Source organism: Piliocolobus tephrosceles, chromosome X (assembly GCF_002776525.5).
Source record: "Piliocolobus tephrosceles isolate RC106 chromosome X, ASM277652v3, whole genome shotgun sequence".
NCBI classification, from domain to species: Eukaryota; Metazoa; Chordata; class Mammalia; order Primates; family Cercopithecidae; genus Piliocolobus; species Piliocolobus tephrosceles.
The window spans coordinates 73,822,338-73,838,536 of NC_045455.1; the positions used below are offsets into that span (position 1 = coordinate 73,822,338).

At 40.2% G+C, this 16,199-nt stretch overlaps 1 protein-coding gene across 1 annotated transcript in view; it reads right to left on the reverse strand.

Annotated features, from left to right (window-relative positions):
- Positions 1–16,199, reverse strand: part of DNAJC15 (DnaJ heat shock protein family (Hsp40) member C15) — an 82,136-nt gene that overhangs the window by 38,695 nt on the left and 27,242 nt on the right. The window contains exons 2-3 of the mRNA XM_023187291.2: positions 5,006–5,057; positions 2,463–2,536 (exon numbers count right to left, since the gene is read on the reverse strand). Of these exons, the coding sequence (XP_023043059.1) occupies positions 2,463–2,536; positions 5,006–5,057 (126 nt within the window). The remainder of the gene's footprint in view (positions 1–2,462; positions 2,537–5,005; positions 5,058–16,199) is intronic.

Here is a 16,199-nt window from a genome sequence, read left to right on the forward strand (position 1 = left end):
CATTTTCTTGCTCTCTCTCCCTTTACAGTGTTAAATAATGTAGTTCTGCAAAGCTTGGTAATTTTCTATTTACGGTGTACTGAAGATCACCATAACAGAAAAGAAACAATTTCTGAAATTCTCTCCATTTATTATTTATAACCATATGGAAAGATATAAATAGAATTCATTTAAAGAACTATGTTACTGTGTCCATTGCTACTACTCTATTTCAAGCCATCATCATCTATCACCTGGACTATCTCAATACCCGCTTACTGGTTTCACAGCTTCTACTCTGACTCTAGGTAGCAAGCAGAGTGATAACCTAAAATGCAAATCACATTGCCTCCTTGCTCAAACCCTTCCATGGGCTTTCTATCATGCTTAAGGTAAAATTTGAAGTTTTTTTTCATTGTCTATTAGGCCCTAAGGGATCTGGGCCCAAGCTACCACTATTTCCTTCAAACACTCCTTTGGAGATACTCTTGCTGCTAGGCTCATTTGCACCTCAGGACCTTTGTAGTGATCCGACCACACAGGAAGCTCTCACACCAGAGGCTCATATGGCCTGCTCCCTTATCTTCTTGGAGAAACCTGACCTGGCCTATCTAATGTAAAGATTCCTCACTGCTGTTACTCTTTAGCCTCTTACCCTGACTTAGTTTTCTCAAAAGCACTCAACACTTCTAGGTATTATGTGTCTTTTTTTTTTTTTGAGACGGAGTCTTGCTCTGTGGCCCGGGCTGGAGTGCAGTGGCTGGATCTCAGCTCACTGCAAGCTCCGCCTCCCAGGTTTACGCCATTCTCCTGCCTCAGCCTCCCGTGTAGCTAGGACTACAGGCACCCGCCACCTCGCCCGGCTAGTTTTTTGTATTTTTAGTAGAGACGGGGCTTCACCGTGTTAGCCAGGATGGTCTTGATCTCCTGACCTCGTGATCCACCCGTCTCGGCCTCCCAAAGTGCTGGGGTTACAGGCTTGAGCCACCGCGCCCGGCCGGTATTATGTATCTTACTTCATTTTTCTTTTCTTTTTTTTTTTTTACTGTGTCTCTCCACCAACATGTAAGCTTCTAGGGCAATGTCTTTGGTCCATAACTGTATCCCACTGTCTATGATAATGTAGTATGTAGTAGGTGCTCAGAGAATATTTACTGAATACCTACCAATATTTTAGCTGAATAAAACAAAAATAGGAAAACAGAAAATACGCCTATGTTCCCCTCTAATCACAGACATGCATTTATAGGACAGTAAAATCACTTGCTGTTTTTTTGAATCTAAGTTTAATTATTTGTCAGTATGTCATCCTTTGGTGCTGTCATTGTTCATGGCTAACTAAGCCTCGCAAGCCTGTAACGCCTTTGCTAAAAGAAACAATTCATTTTTTGTGACCTATAGCATAATATAAATGTAAGATGCTATACATAAACATTGAAAATTTCTAGTTTTATGATCATGAACTAGAACTTGATAAATTTAATAGTTGTGATAATGGTATTAACATGACATTCTGTCCTCCAATAAATTATAAATTTGGAAAAAACAAGACTTTCTGGTAAGTTTTGAAATATTTATTGAAAAAACATATATAAAATAGCTAGTTGAGTAGTTTTACATTTAGTAGTATTACATCAACTTTGACATAACTTACTTTCCCTGTTTAATTAGTATTCATTTGTTTAAGAAACATTTAGTGAGTCCTCATCCCTGTGCCAGGAACTTAGAAGAGCTGATGATCAACTTGGTTTGCAGCAATTTGAGAGTCTCAAATCTCAACCAAGTTGATCTATCCCAGATCTGCTTCTTCCCTGAAGCCAACGTTGACACTGCAGGGCCTCAGTGACTTTTCTTTATATTGTCTTCAGTGGTTGCAAACTACAATCCATACTGTTGCTTTTACGGATACATACTATCATTCATTTTTTCACTTATATTCAGCTCCCCAGAGTAGCTATAATGCTGGTGCAAAAATGTATAATAAGTTCTACAGGATTTCACGGTTGGAATCTCATAGTTTTATGTTTGAGATGGCCAGGCATGATGTTGTAAAGGGACTAGTTTCAAATTTCAAGATGGCATCAACTCTTGAGTAAGATTCATCAGGACAAGAACCATGTCTTCTTTGTTCACCAGCTATTCCAAGCTGCTGGCACAGGGATGGGGACTCAATAAATGTTTATTGAATAAATGAACAGTAACTAAATGGGGAAAACAATTACATCAAAGTTGATGTAATACTACTAAACAGATTATAATAATTAGATGTCAAAACCAGGAATAAAGTTAGATATAAAAATAATGTGACCAAGATATTAAAAGAAACTGAGCCAGTAAATTAGACAAACTCACCAATGATATAGTGAAGGAAATAAACTTCTACAAACATTGGAAAATCCAAGACCATTTTCTAAGTTAACTCAAATATGTCACACGAACAAAAATCAAAATGAGTTTTCTAACTAAAGCCACGTTTAACTTACAGGAGTTGAAATCTTCTTTGCAGTTGTCGTGATAACTTGTTCTAGGGGTTTCCAGATCCGAAATGCATAGCGACCTAAATAGTAAAAGGAATAAAAGCAAACATAATTTTCTATAATCAAAATCAATCAACACCTTCAAAGTGCTTGCCACAGTATTTATTGATAGTTTACATACGTCATTTCAGTAAGTATTTCAAAACTTACCAGAAAGATGGTCAATTTTTTTCATATTTTTAATTTATTGGAGGGCAGAATTTCATGTTAATACTATTATCATAGCCGTTAAATTTATCAAGTTCTGGTTTATGATCATAAAACTAGAAATTTTCAATGTTTATGTATAATATCTTACATTTATATGATGGTATATGTCACAAAAAATAACATCCTAGTATTCTTTCTACAACAAACTGTAAAGTCCTATTATGTATAAAAGATACTTAAAATACTAAAATGATTAACTGTATTGCTTTTTATGATAATCACTTTGAAATATATAGAAATCATATTTATGATCTATACTGCACAGAAATGGTTTTAATGGAATTATTTCTAAAGTAAAAAAGCAATTACATATGAAATATTTACCAAGGATGTTGATTATCAATTTTTCTCACTGAGGTTGGCTACTCTCTCCAAAAACTTATTTTTAGTTCTTTCCTTAGTTAGGAATCTTAATAATCAAAACTCCCCTGAGTTTTAACAACTAAAAGTCAATAGTAAAACAGGTTTTAAATTATTTTCAGGGTATCAAATAAGAGTAATATATTATCTAGCTAATTTATCTTTTGTACCCCAATCAGATTGTCTTCTACCAGTATCTCTTTCTCCAAAAGTCTTGCTAGAAAATCAGTATATGACACTACATGCTTTAATTCAACTTCTAACTGTAAGTCTATTTGCAAACCAAGAGTTCTACTGCCAAAATTCAACTACCTAGATAGACCTTTTAGAAAACTTTACCTGCCTATGTATAATGTTATTTCTGTGCAAACATGTTACAGTGAAAGACAGGATGCCAGAAATGGGGAAAAGTGAAGATAAAAACCTCTTGAGATAAAGGAGAACATTAAATAAAGTGAAATTAAATGAGGCTGATTCCCTAACTTGTCTGTATCTCTTATCACATAGATGTCATCTTCCATTTGATTTTGTAATAGTATGAAATGTAGCTTTTATATTACCTCAAAATTCTTCAAAACCACAGTGATTGACTTCTAATTTCAGTTAAAAAGCATTTGAATGCTTCAAGAAGTGACTCTAACTAGAAGACCTAGTGCTAACAAATCTAAGTGTACTTTCTCCTAAATTCTACTATTTGGTTGTATTTGGCTCTGGAAAAGATCTTGCTGTTATTTAATATAATATTCTAGTCAGTAATATGAGGTTGGGAATAGTGTGGTCTATACAGAATACACACACCAATTCTTGTCATTTTACAAAGATGATACTGGAAAAATATATCTTTAATTTCAAATCAAAATCTTACATTTGAATTCATAACTATGCCTACTCTAATTAATACTAAAATTCCTTTATGTTTAGGGGCAAGTTTGTCAGAATTCTGTTTTGAGACCTGATATTCTTCTCATGACACCTCAGAAATTCATTAAGTTATATAACTGAGACATAAGACCCTTATGACAAAAACACCAAGAGAATCTGAACCACTGATCGAGATTTCAAAGTTCTGATTGTTGAAGTGTTTCATCACTTCCAAGATAAAAGATTAAAATAGTGTTTTAAATGATAATTATGAGAAATTACATGCCATACAAAACAAGACCCTCTTATTTCTCATTTTTCTATTAGATCTTACTAAACTCCATATAGCTACAATGGAATGCAGCTTTGCCTAAAAGATCCAATTAACAAGATCAAACTGATAGAACTTACAAACACAAATGCTAGAACAAAAAAGTAAATCTTTATCAATAAGGACATATTCGCAAATTAATATTTAAGAAATAGCTATGTAATTTAAAACTATGGTACGTTAATGACAGACTCAGCTAATTAGATCTTCAGAACTATTCTTTCCAAAAAGCTAATTTTAGCAGTGAAAAAAATTCTCCTGGATTTATCAAGGTAATTATACCAATATGTTGAGAGACAAATTAATAAACTATACGGAACAACTATGCTCATGAGAAAGAACTGACAGCTTAAAATGTATAAACCTATCTGCAATAAAAAACAAATATGGGAGAATAAAGGAACTCCATGCCACTTACATTGCACAATATTAAAATTTCTTTTTATAGTATACTATACCTCAAACTGAAAAAAAGTGCTAGGAAGATAAACTATTATTGGCGCTAGTTTTCCTGGCTCTTGTATCACTAATTTTCTTCCCCATAAAGTTTATCTAGATTTTGCTACAATGACAAATGTTCAGTAACTACAAATGGTGGAAAGAGTGAGAAGGTATTATGTCTGAAAACCAAAACCTCAGAATACTAAGGGTCTACTCAATGAATCACTGTAGACACTATTTGGAAATATTTCTCCTGCAATTTATTGGCATATATTCTTTATCTTACCTGCAAATGCAAGAGCCGCAACACCCAGTCCTACAGCTATCAAACTTCTTACCTATGGAAGAAAAAATGAGTATTACTTATGATGTAACATGCTGGGTTTTAAAAGTAAATCATTTTTAATAATGAGAATAATTACGTTACAATACTACATTTTCTTTAAGCTCCACTGTGAAGATCAGAACTTTAAAAAAATACGCAGTCTATGGGATTATATCTGCTGCTCACTGTATCAGCTAATTCTCAGTGAACTGAAATGATTCTAGATTTTCATTTAATTTCCATATATTTGAATCCATTCTAACCGAGAGCTTTTATATTACCTATTGCTAAAATTTTTTCTATAGACGATTTTGAAGTGGGTTTGATATATTTATCTTCTATAAAGATAAAAAGCACCTATTTCCTCCTCCATATTTTACATTTGTAATGTTTAACAGCATTTGCTGTATTTAAAAATTTCATGAAATCTTACATCAATGTTTAGGAAAGAAGTCAAGCTTCCAAACTTAACAAAAACGATAAAAAAGGCCGGGCGCGGTGGCTCAAGCCTGTAATCCCAGCACTTTGGGAGGCCGAGACGGGCGGATCACGAGGTCAGGAGATCGAGACCATCCTGGCTAACACAGTGAAACCCCGTCTCTACTAAAAAATACAAAAAGCTAGCCGGGCGAGGTGGCTGGCGCCCTGTAGTCCCAGCTACTCGGGAGGCTGAGGCAGGAGAATGGCGTAAACCCGGGAGGCGGAGCTTGCAGTGAATTGAGATCCGGCCACTGCACTCCAGCCTGGGCGACAGAGCGAGACTCCGTCTCAAAAAAAACGATAAAAAATTCAAAAGTTAATGTCTACCCTTCTAGACCAGTGTAAAAATTTTAAAATAAGGGCCCAAAATTCAGAATGTCAGATGTAAGCTAATTCTGATGAGAATTTATTTTAAATTGGCTATATACCCATATTATTCTGAGCTTTTCTCCTTAAACATCTCAGGAAACTATTAGTGTCGCAATAACAAAAGATTTGTGTGGCAAAGATCAATGGTAATCCTCGATATCTCTTCTCTTTTTTTCAATAGGATCAGGAATACCTGTTTTTAGCTAGATACATTTTTCCAAGCCTCCTTTAGACTTAGGTATGGCTATGCTAACTAAGCGTTGGCTCATAAGATATAACCAGAGTAGTGTATGCAACTTCTGAGAAGTCCTACAGAGGGGTAGGGAGATGTCCTTCTCCTTTTCCATTTCTCCTTCCTGCTGGCTGGAATGCATACATTATTGCTGGAGCAGCCCTCTTGGAAAAAGTAGGAAGAACAATGAGATGAAAAGACATTGGTTCCAGATGGAGCTGCCTTCCCACCCCTGAATTGCCTCTATTTATTAATACATGGGATAAAAATAAAAGTTCTATCATCCTAAGCCACTATATTTTGGGGTTTTAGGCATTTGGAGCCAAAACAAATTCTAATGGCTACAAAATTAAGCAGTGAAACCACAGAAACATTTTTGTCTGATAAGGATTTGAGAGGCAAATTCTGAAGAGTCGGCAGAGACTTTAAAAACAACTAGCATAATCTCCCTAGGGAACAGAATGAATATACTTCTTCACTGGTGCAGACACAGTAAGATGGAGGCTGAGACTAAAGGGAGGCTAAAACCAAAATGCCATTCAGCCATCGGCCTTCAAGTTCTGTAAGGAAATATACACCGAGTCATAGGAAATCAAAGTCCCAACCTTCAAGGAATGACTTTATAATGAGAAACATCAGGTTAGCAAGGGCAGCCTCATGAAGGTGATCTAACTTTAATATGCAAAAACTCTGCGAAATCTAGAGCCAGAGGACAAGATGAAGGACTTTGCTCTAGGCTTCTCTCCCCACCAGTTCCAGCTTTAAGTCACACCTTTTCACCAGGCAGTGACATCAAGGCCATTTCAGTAATAGAAGATTCATTCCCTGGCAGAGGAGTGGAAGCCTAGAGCTACCTACCAGAGAGGCAAATGATCCTGAGACTGAAGTCTTGCCGGTGCCTCCGGCCGAATAAACCCCTTCCTTCTGTAACTCCTTCTGTGTCTGAGGAGTTTTGTCTGCCGCCCGTCCTGCTACAATATAGTTTGAACATTTGTCCACACTCCCATCTCATGTGGAAATGTAATGAGGTGGGGCTTGGCAGGAGCTGCTTGGATCATGGGGGCAAATTCAGTGGTGGAGGTAGGGCTTGGCAGGAGACGTCTGGATCATGGGAGCAAATCCCTCATGAATGGCTTGGGCCATTCCCTTGGTGATAAGTGAGCTCTCGCTCTGAATACAAATGAGATTTGGTCACTGAAAAGTGCGTGGCACCTCCCACCACACTCTCCCTCTCTTGCTACTGCTTTCGCCATTTGAAATGCCTGCTCCCACTTCACATTATCTTGCACCACCATGCTGTTACATGGGCTGAAAGGGGTTTCCTCACTATGCAAGGGTCCTTCATCATTAATGCCTCTTTAATAAAAATCCCTCTCAAAGCCGCTTTACTTCCAAAGGAAGCTGGAGTCATTCACTGCAAAGGCCATCAAAAGGCATCAGATCCCATTGCTCAGGACAACACTTACGCTGATAAGGTAACTAAAGAAGCAGCTAGAGTTCCAACTTGTATCCCTTACGGCAGCTTTTCTCCTTCTCATCTAGCCACTCCCACCCACTGAAACTTCCACCAATCAATCTCTTCCCACACAAGGCAAATGGTTCTTGGACCAAGGAAAATATCCCCTTCCAGCCTCACTGGCCCATTCTATTTTGTCGTCATTTCATCACCTCTTCCACGTAGGTTAGAAGCCGCTAGCCTGCCTCTTAGAACCTCTCATTTCCTTTCCATCGTGGAAATCTATCCTCAAGGAAATCACTTCTCAGTGTTCCATCTGCCATTCTACTACTCCTCAGGAATTTCTCAGGCCCCCTCCCTCCCTACACATCAAGCTGGGGGTTTTGCCCCCACCCAGGACTGGCAAATTGACTTTACTGACATGCCTTTATTTAGTCAGGAAACTAAAATACCTCCTGGTCTGGGTAGAGACTTTCACTAGGTGGGTAGAGGCCTTTCCCACGGGGTCTGAGAAGGCCACTGCGGACATAATTCCTCAGTTTGACCTTCACACTTCTATATAGTCCAGTAACAGACCAGCCTTTATAAGTCAAATCACCCAAGCAGTTTCTCAGGCTCTTGGTATTTAGTGGCTCCTGGTTTTACCTCAAATTGCCACCCTTAAGTCTCTCTAAGTGGATAGAAGACCTTCAGTGACAAAGTACACTCCAATACTTTCACTCTGATGAAGTCCTATTCTTTACTTTTATACTTACTCTTATTCTGGTTCCCGTTCTTATGCCACCTCTCCCCAGTCATCTCCACCACACTATCAGTCTCACTCTCTCATAGCCGTTTCTAATCCTTCTTTAACAAATAGTTGCTGGCTTTGCATTTCTCTTTCCTCCAAAATCACCGAGGCCTCGACTTACTCACTGGACTCTGTTTATTTTTAAATGAAGAGTGTTGTTTTTACCTAAATCGATCTGGCTTGGTATATGACAACATAAAAAAACTCAAGGATAGAGCCCAAAAACTCTCCAACCAATCAAACAATAACGTTGAACCCCCTTGGACACTCTCTAATTGGACATCCTGGCTACTCCCAAGTCTTAGTCCTTTAATAATTCTTTTTCTCCTTCTTTTATTCGGACCTTGTGTCTTTCGTTTAGTTTCTCAATTCATACAAAACCGCATCCAGGCCATCACCAATAATTCTATACGACAAATGCTCCTTCTAACAACCCCACAATATCACCCCTTACCCCAAAATCTTTCTTCAGTTGAATCTTTCCCACTGTAGGTTCCCAGGCTGCCCCTAATCCCACTTGAAGCAGCTCTGAGAAACATCGCTCATTATCTCTCCATACCACCCCCAAAATTTTTCGCTGCTCCAACGCTTCACTACTTTGTAGTGAAGAGGAATCGTCAGGCCTCTGAGCCCAAGCTAAGCCATCATATCCCCTGTGACCTGCATGTTTACATCCAGATGGCCTGAAGCAACCGAAGATCCACAAAAGAAGTGAAAATAGCCTTAACTGATGACATTCCACCATTGGGATTTATTTCTGCCCCACCCTAACTGATCAATGTACTTTGTAATCTTCCCCACCCTTAAGAAGGTTCTTTGTAATTCTCCCCATCCTTGAGAATGTACTTTGCGAGATCCACCCCCTGCCTGCAAAACATTGCTCCTAACTCCACCACCTATCCCAAAACCTATAATAACTAATGATAATCCACCCTTTGCTGACTCTTTTCGGACTCAGCCTGCCTCCAGCCAGGTGAAATAAACAGCCTTGTTGCTCACATAAAGCCTGTTTGGTGGTCTCCTCACACGAATACTCAGAAAAACACAAATAAATGTATCACAAAAATCTGTATACAATTTGAGGGGATTCCTTGGGTTTTCTGGGAGTCTTTCAACTCACAAGCTCCAACATAAGAATCTTTCTTTAAAAAGAAACAAATCCTGGGTGCGGTGGCTCACGCCTATAATCCCAGGCCCAGGTGGTCAGATCACCTGAGGTCGGGAGTTCCAGAGGAGCCTGACTCTACTAAAAATACAAAATTAGCCAGGTGTGGTGGCACATGCCTGTTGTTAGGCAGGAATCTAAACCCAACATGGCGGCGTTACCCGGCCTAGCATAGCAGGCCCTTTGTTCGAGACTTCCTTTCCTCTTTGAACACACCGGCAGACTTGCCAAAGTCTGGGCAACCACACTCCCCCATGACCTGCAGCTCACCTGCATTCCACAAGTTCGTATAACAGTTTCCAAAGACCCCTTCCTCATGACCCTTACTCGACTCCTGCTCTAGTAGTTTCAAGACCCCCCCAGGCCCTGTTTGCACAACCAGCTTCCCTATCTCTTAGGCTATAAAAAGCCCCTACCCTCCTCCCTCAGTGCTACTTCCTCGGCCCTTGGCCCACGCCTTTGGACTGAGGAACCTCGCCCGCAAGCCCTAATAAAAGGCTATTCTCACTGCCATTTGCCTTGTGTCTTCGTTCTCGGTTCGGCTCCAGCCTCAGTTTACCTTTACACCTGTAATCCCAGCTACTCAGGAGGTTGAGACAGGAGAATCGCTGGAACCCGGGAAGCGGTGAGCCAAGATCGCACCGTTGCACTCCAGCCTGGGGAACAAGAGCAAAACTCCGTCTCCAGAAAAAAAGAAATATAAATATATGAGCTCACTGAAGTCAGAGAGGATCTCATTCAATTTTCGACTCCTAGAGCACATCAGAAGACCTGTCACATATATTTCACTTTTCATTCATTCAATAATATAACAAAAACCTTTAATTTTTAAATAACAAAATTAATAGACTACTTGTAAAGACTTACTTTACAGAAAGAAAAAGGCCTTGTAACCTTTAAAAACAACAAAAAGAGAAAAAAATGGTGGAGGAGGCTGGACTAACTTCCAGCTCCCACTCAGCTCGCACAGAAACAGCACATGGAGACTCACATCATGAACTTTTGCTCCAAGAACTACTCCAGAAACATACCAGGAAAACCAACAGAATTCACAGACCCTTTCAAAGAAGCAGCTTGCCGTTGCAAACTCCATGAGACAGCAGAAAAACTGTTAAGTGCCCAAAGTGTGAGAGGAGGAAAGTCTGCCTCTGAACATGCATCCTCACTGAGGAACCTGAAAATTCCAGAATCAGTAGAATTTAACCTTACCTACAGCTGAAATGAATTTGGAGTGCTGAGCGAAAAATAAAAGTAGAAGCAACAGCAGGAACCGCCCTATAAGCACTCCGGGTCCCCAGGGAAGCCATTTCTGACTTTTATCTCACAGGGGGTCCTTCAGGAAGGCTGCCATTGGAATTAGGGGAGGACCACAGGTAGAAGGAAACTTCCAGGTGAACTTTGTAATAATTTTAATTGCGCGTGAATTTTCCTGGGAAGAATCGAGAAAGGGGTGGGAGAGGGTCAAACAGGAAGTACAGACATGAACGCAGAAGATGCAGCATGCAGGGAGCCTGAAAGCCATGCTTGCTTTCTCAGTGTGAGGCTCGCAGCCTGGGGCATGTTCCCAGGGCTGAGAACCACACCCCCATGCCCCACAGTGGCCACAGCAAGCCCTGCCCAAGGACAATCTAAGCTCAGACAAGCCTCACCCTTCCCCAACCTGGTGATCCTTCTCAACACACTGCTGCCAGCCCCCACCACCAACCCACCATGCAGCCAAAAACAAAGGACGTAATCTCTTGGGAGTTCTATGTCCCCACCCATCAGCTGAAAAAAACAAATACTTGCTGGGCGCGGTGGCTCAAGCCTGTAATCCCAGCACTTTGGGAGGCGGAGACGGGCGGATCACGAGGTCAGGAGATCAAGACCATCCTGGCTAACACGGTGAAACCCCGTCTCTACTAAAAAATACAAAAAACTAGCCGGGCGAGGTGGCAGCCGTCTGTGGTCCCAGCTACTCCGGAGGCTGAGGCAGGAGAACGGCATAAACCTGGGAGGCAGAGCTTGCAGTGAGCTGAGATCCAGCCACTGCACTCCAGCCTGGGCGACGGAGCAAGACCCCATCTCAAAAAAAAAAAAAAAAAAAAAACCAAAAACTTATCCAGGTTACCTTAGGGCAAGCTTGTATCCTCCCATACTGCCACAGCTGATTCTCTCTTGAAAGCTCCACCTACTGGCTAGAGACCAATTAACTCAAGCCATTATAGCAACTCATAAAAGAACAGCTAATTCTACTGCCTGTAACATCCTGACTAACCAGAGGTCCTGAGTCTGTCCACGTAACAACTGCACTGCTAGTACATCCAGTATTCAAGAAAACCAGTTCAGTAAACAAAACTACAAAGAGTCCACAACACTGCTATGCTACCTCCACTGGAGCAGGTGCTGGTATCTACAGGTGAGAGACTCAAACACAGATCACATCACAAGACTCTTTGCAGACACTCCCCAGTACTAGCCCAGAGCCTAGTAGCTCTGCTGGGTGGCTAGACCCAGAAGAGCGGTAACAACCACTGCAGTTTGGCTCTCAGGAAGCCCAATCCTTAGAGGAAAGGGGAGTGCACCACATCAAAGGATCACCCCATGGTACAAAGGATCTGAACAGCAGCCTTTGAGCCCCAGATCTTTCCTCTAATATAGTCTACCCAAACGAGAAAGAACCAGAAAAACAATTCTGGTAATATGACAAAGCAAGGTTCTTTAACATCCCCAGAAGACCACACTAGCTCACCAGCAATGGATCCAAACCAAGAAGAAAGCTCTAAATTGTCAGATAAAGAATTGAGAAGGTCGATTATTATGTTACTCAAGGAGGCACCAAAGAAAAGTGAAAAAATACAGGATATGGATTAAAAATCTCCAGAGAAATAGATACCATAAAGAAAAACAACCACAACTTCTGGAAATGAAAGACACACTTATGAAATGCAAAATACACTGCAAAGTTACAACAACAAAATCAAACAAGTAGAACAACAGCGAGACTCCTCAAAAAAAAAAATTAAAAAACAAGTCTCAATAAATTTAAGAAAATCGAAATTATATCAAGTACTCTCTCAGACCACAGTGGAATAAAACTGAAAATCAACTCCAAAGGAACCCTCAAAACCATGCAAATACATAGAAATTAAATAACCTGCTCCTGAATGACCTTTGAGTCAACAATGAAATCAAGCTGAAAAATAAAAAATTCTTTGAATTGAATGACATTAGTGACACAACCTATCAAAACCTCTGGGATAAAACAAAAGCAGTGCTAAAAGGATAGTTCATAACATTAAATCAAAATGTATGCAATACATCAAAAATTCTGAAAGAGCACAATAGACAATGTAAGGTCACACCTCAAGGAAAAAGAGAAACAAAAACAAACCAAAGCCAAACCCAGCAAGAGAAAAGAAAGAAGGATCAGAGAGTAACTAAAGGAAACTGAAACAACAGCAACAACAACAAAACAAAAGTGAAACAAAAGTGGTTTGGTTCTTTGAAAAGTTAAGTAAAATTGGTAGACCCTTAGATTAACCAAGAAAACAAGAGAGAAGAAGATACAAATAAGCTCAATTAGAAATGAAATGGGAGATATTGAAGCAGCCTCATTGTCTGGGGTAAATACCAACGTTCTTGGTCGAATGGTCAAGGAGATAGAGGCCGTGGACACACACTACACACACAGACTTGAGTTTGGAGCGGGAGTTTAACAGGCAAAAAGAAAGAACAGCTCTCCCTTGCCGAGAGGGGTCCTGAGCGGGTTACTAAGTTGTAGTAAAAATGTAAGGGTTTTTATAAATGGGCTAGTGAGGAGGGGATTAGTGGCAGGTGGCGTGGGCGGTGCCAGTGAGGAGGGGATGTCTTATCCTCCTAGGGCCTGATGATTTAGTTGGGACCAGGTGTGTTATCTGTGTAGTGCGGAGTTTTTTCGTTTTTTTTTTTAATCAGCTCTCACTTCATTCCTGGATCACATGGGCAGACTTAGTCTGTGATGCTTTCTTTTGCTTATCTGGGAGGGAGAGTTTCTGTGTCTGTTCCCAGACATCTTCTTGCAGGTGCAGGCATCCCCCCAGCCCCCCAACGCTCTCCCCAACCCCCCCCCCCCTCTCCCCCCCCCCCCCCCCCCCCCCCCCCCCCCCCCCCCCCCCCTCTCTCCCCCCCTACCCCCCCACCCCCACCCCCCAGTCCACTTTTAGCTTCTCTATCTTGGTGTCCTAAAGGGAAAGGAATGTGCTTATTAAGGCCCACTGTTTTTACTGGGGCCCATTGTATGAGTGTGAAGTTTGGTGATTACCCAGGAGACTCCCCGCCCTCCTCCTGTGCTCCAGTGGTTTCTCTGTGATTTACAGCCTGATCTTTCGGGCTGCTTGTTGTTAGAGGAGAAGTTATTTCTTTGAACTGCATGAGGTTAGAAGGGAGCTATTTCTGAGCTGTTTTACGTTAGAAGGAAAGTTTTCTGCTGGGGACTCCCTTCTCCCTGTCTACCCAAATACTTTATAACAATATTACAACCAATACCACAGAAATAAAAAGATCATTCAAGAGTACTATGAACACCTTTACATGCACAAACTAGAAAACCTAGAGAAGATGGATAAATTCCAGGAAATATACAACCCTCCAAGATTAAACAAGGTAGAACTAGAAACTCAGAACATACCAATGACAAGAAGTGAGACTGAAATGGTAATCAAAAGAATTATCAACAACAAAAAAAAAGTCCAGGACCAGATGGATTTGCAGCTAAATTCTGTCAGACATTCAAAGAAGGACTGGTACCAATCCTACTGAAAATATTCCAAAAGATAAACAGGGAATCCTCCCTAAATCATTCTTTGAAGCCAGTTATCTCCCTAATACCAAAACCAGGAAAGGACATAACAACAACAACAACAAGAACACCTATAGACGAAAATCCCTGATGAACATGATGCAAAAAACCTCAGCAAAATACTAACCAAACCCAACAGCATATCAAAAGGATAATCCACTATGATTAAGTAGGTTTCATAACAAGGGATGCAGAGATAGTTTACACACACGAGTGAATAAATGTGATATACTAAACAGAATTGGAAACAAAAATCACCTGATATCTCAACAGGCACAGAAAAAGCATTTGACAAAATCCAGCATCCCATTATGATTAAAACTCTCAGCAAAATCAGGACAGAAGGAACATACCTTAGGGTAATAAAAGAAAAACCCACAGCTAACATAATACTGAATGGGGAAAAGTTGAAAGCATTCCTATTCAACATAGTCCTGGAAGTCCTAGCCAGAGCAATCAGACAAAGAGGGAAATAAAGGGCATCCAAATTGGTAAAGGAGGTCAAACTGTCACTATTTGCTGAAGATATGATTGTATACTAGAAAACCCTAAAGACTCCTTCAAACATCTCTAGAATTGATACATGAATTCAGCAAAGTTTCAGGATACAAAATTAATGTGCACAAATCAGTAGCTCTGCTGCACACCAACAGCAACCAAACTGAGACTCAAATCAAGAACTCAACCCCTTTTACAATAGCTGCAAAGAAAAAACAAACAAAAAAAAATACATAGGAATATACCTAACCAAGGAGATAAAAGACCTCTACAAGGAAAACCATCATACAAAAGACTGCTGAAAGAAAACACAGACACCACAAATGGAAACACATCACATGCCCATGGATGGATAGAACCGATATTGTGAAAATGACTGTACTGCCAAAAGCAATCTACAAACTCAATGCAATTCCCATCAAAATACAAGCATCATTCTTCACAGAGCTAGAAAAAACAATCCTAAAATTCATACGGCACCAAAAAAAGAGCCCACATAGCCAAAGTAAGACTAAGGAAAAAGAACAAATCTGGAAGTATCATGTTATCCGACTTCAAACTATACTATAATGCCATAGTCACCAAAATAGCATGGTACTGGTATAAAAACAGTCATATAGGCCAATAGAACAAAATAGAGAACCCAGAAATAAAGCCAATTACTTACAGTCAACTGATCTTCCACAAAGCAAACAAAAACATAAAGTGGGGAAAGGACACCCTATTCAACAAATGGTGCTGGGATAACTCGCAAGCCACATGTGGAAGAATGAAACTGGATCCTCATCTCTTAACTTATACAAAAATCAAGTCAAGATGGATAAATCTAAGACCTAAAAGCATAAAAATTACAGAAGATAACATCAGAAAAACCCTTCTAAACAGTGGTTTAGGCAAAGATTTCATTAAACAACCTGCTCCTGAATGATCAAAAAGCCAAAAGCAAATGCAAAAAAAAACTAATACAAATAGATGGGAACTGATTAAACTAAAAAGCTTCTGCACAGCGAAAGAAATAATCAGCAGAATAAACAACCCACAGAGTAGGGGAAAATCTTTGCAAACTATGTATCCAACACAGGACTAATATACACAATCTACAAGAAACTCAAACCAATCAGCAAGGAAAAAACAAATAATACCACAAAAAAGTATGCTAACGGTGGGGCACGGTGTCTCATGCCTGTAATCCAGCACTTTGGGAGGCCAAGGCAGGCGGATCACCTCAGGTCAGGAGTTCGCGACCAGCCTGGCCAACATGGTGAAACCCTGTCTCCACTAAAATACAAAAATTAGCCAGGTGTAGTGGCACACACCTGTAATCCAGCTACTTGGGAGGTTGAGGC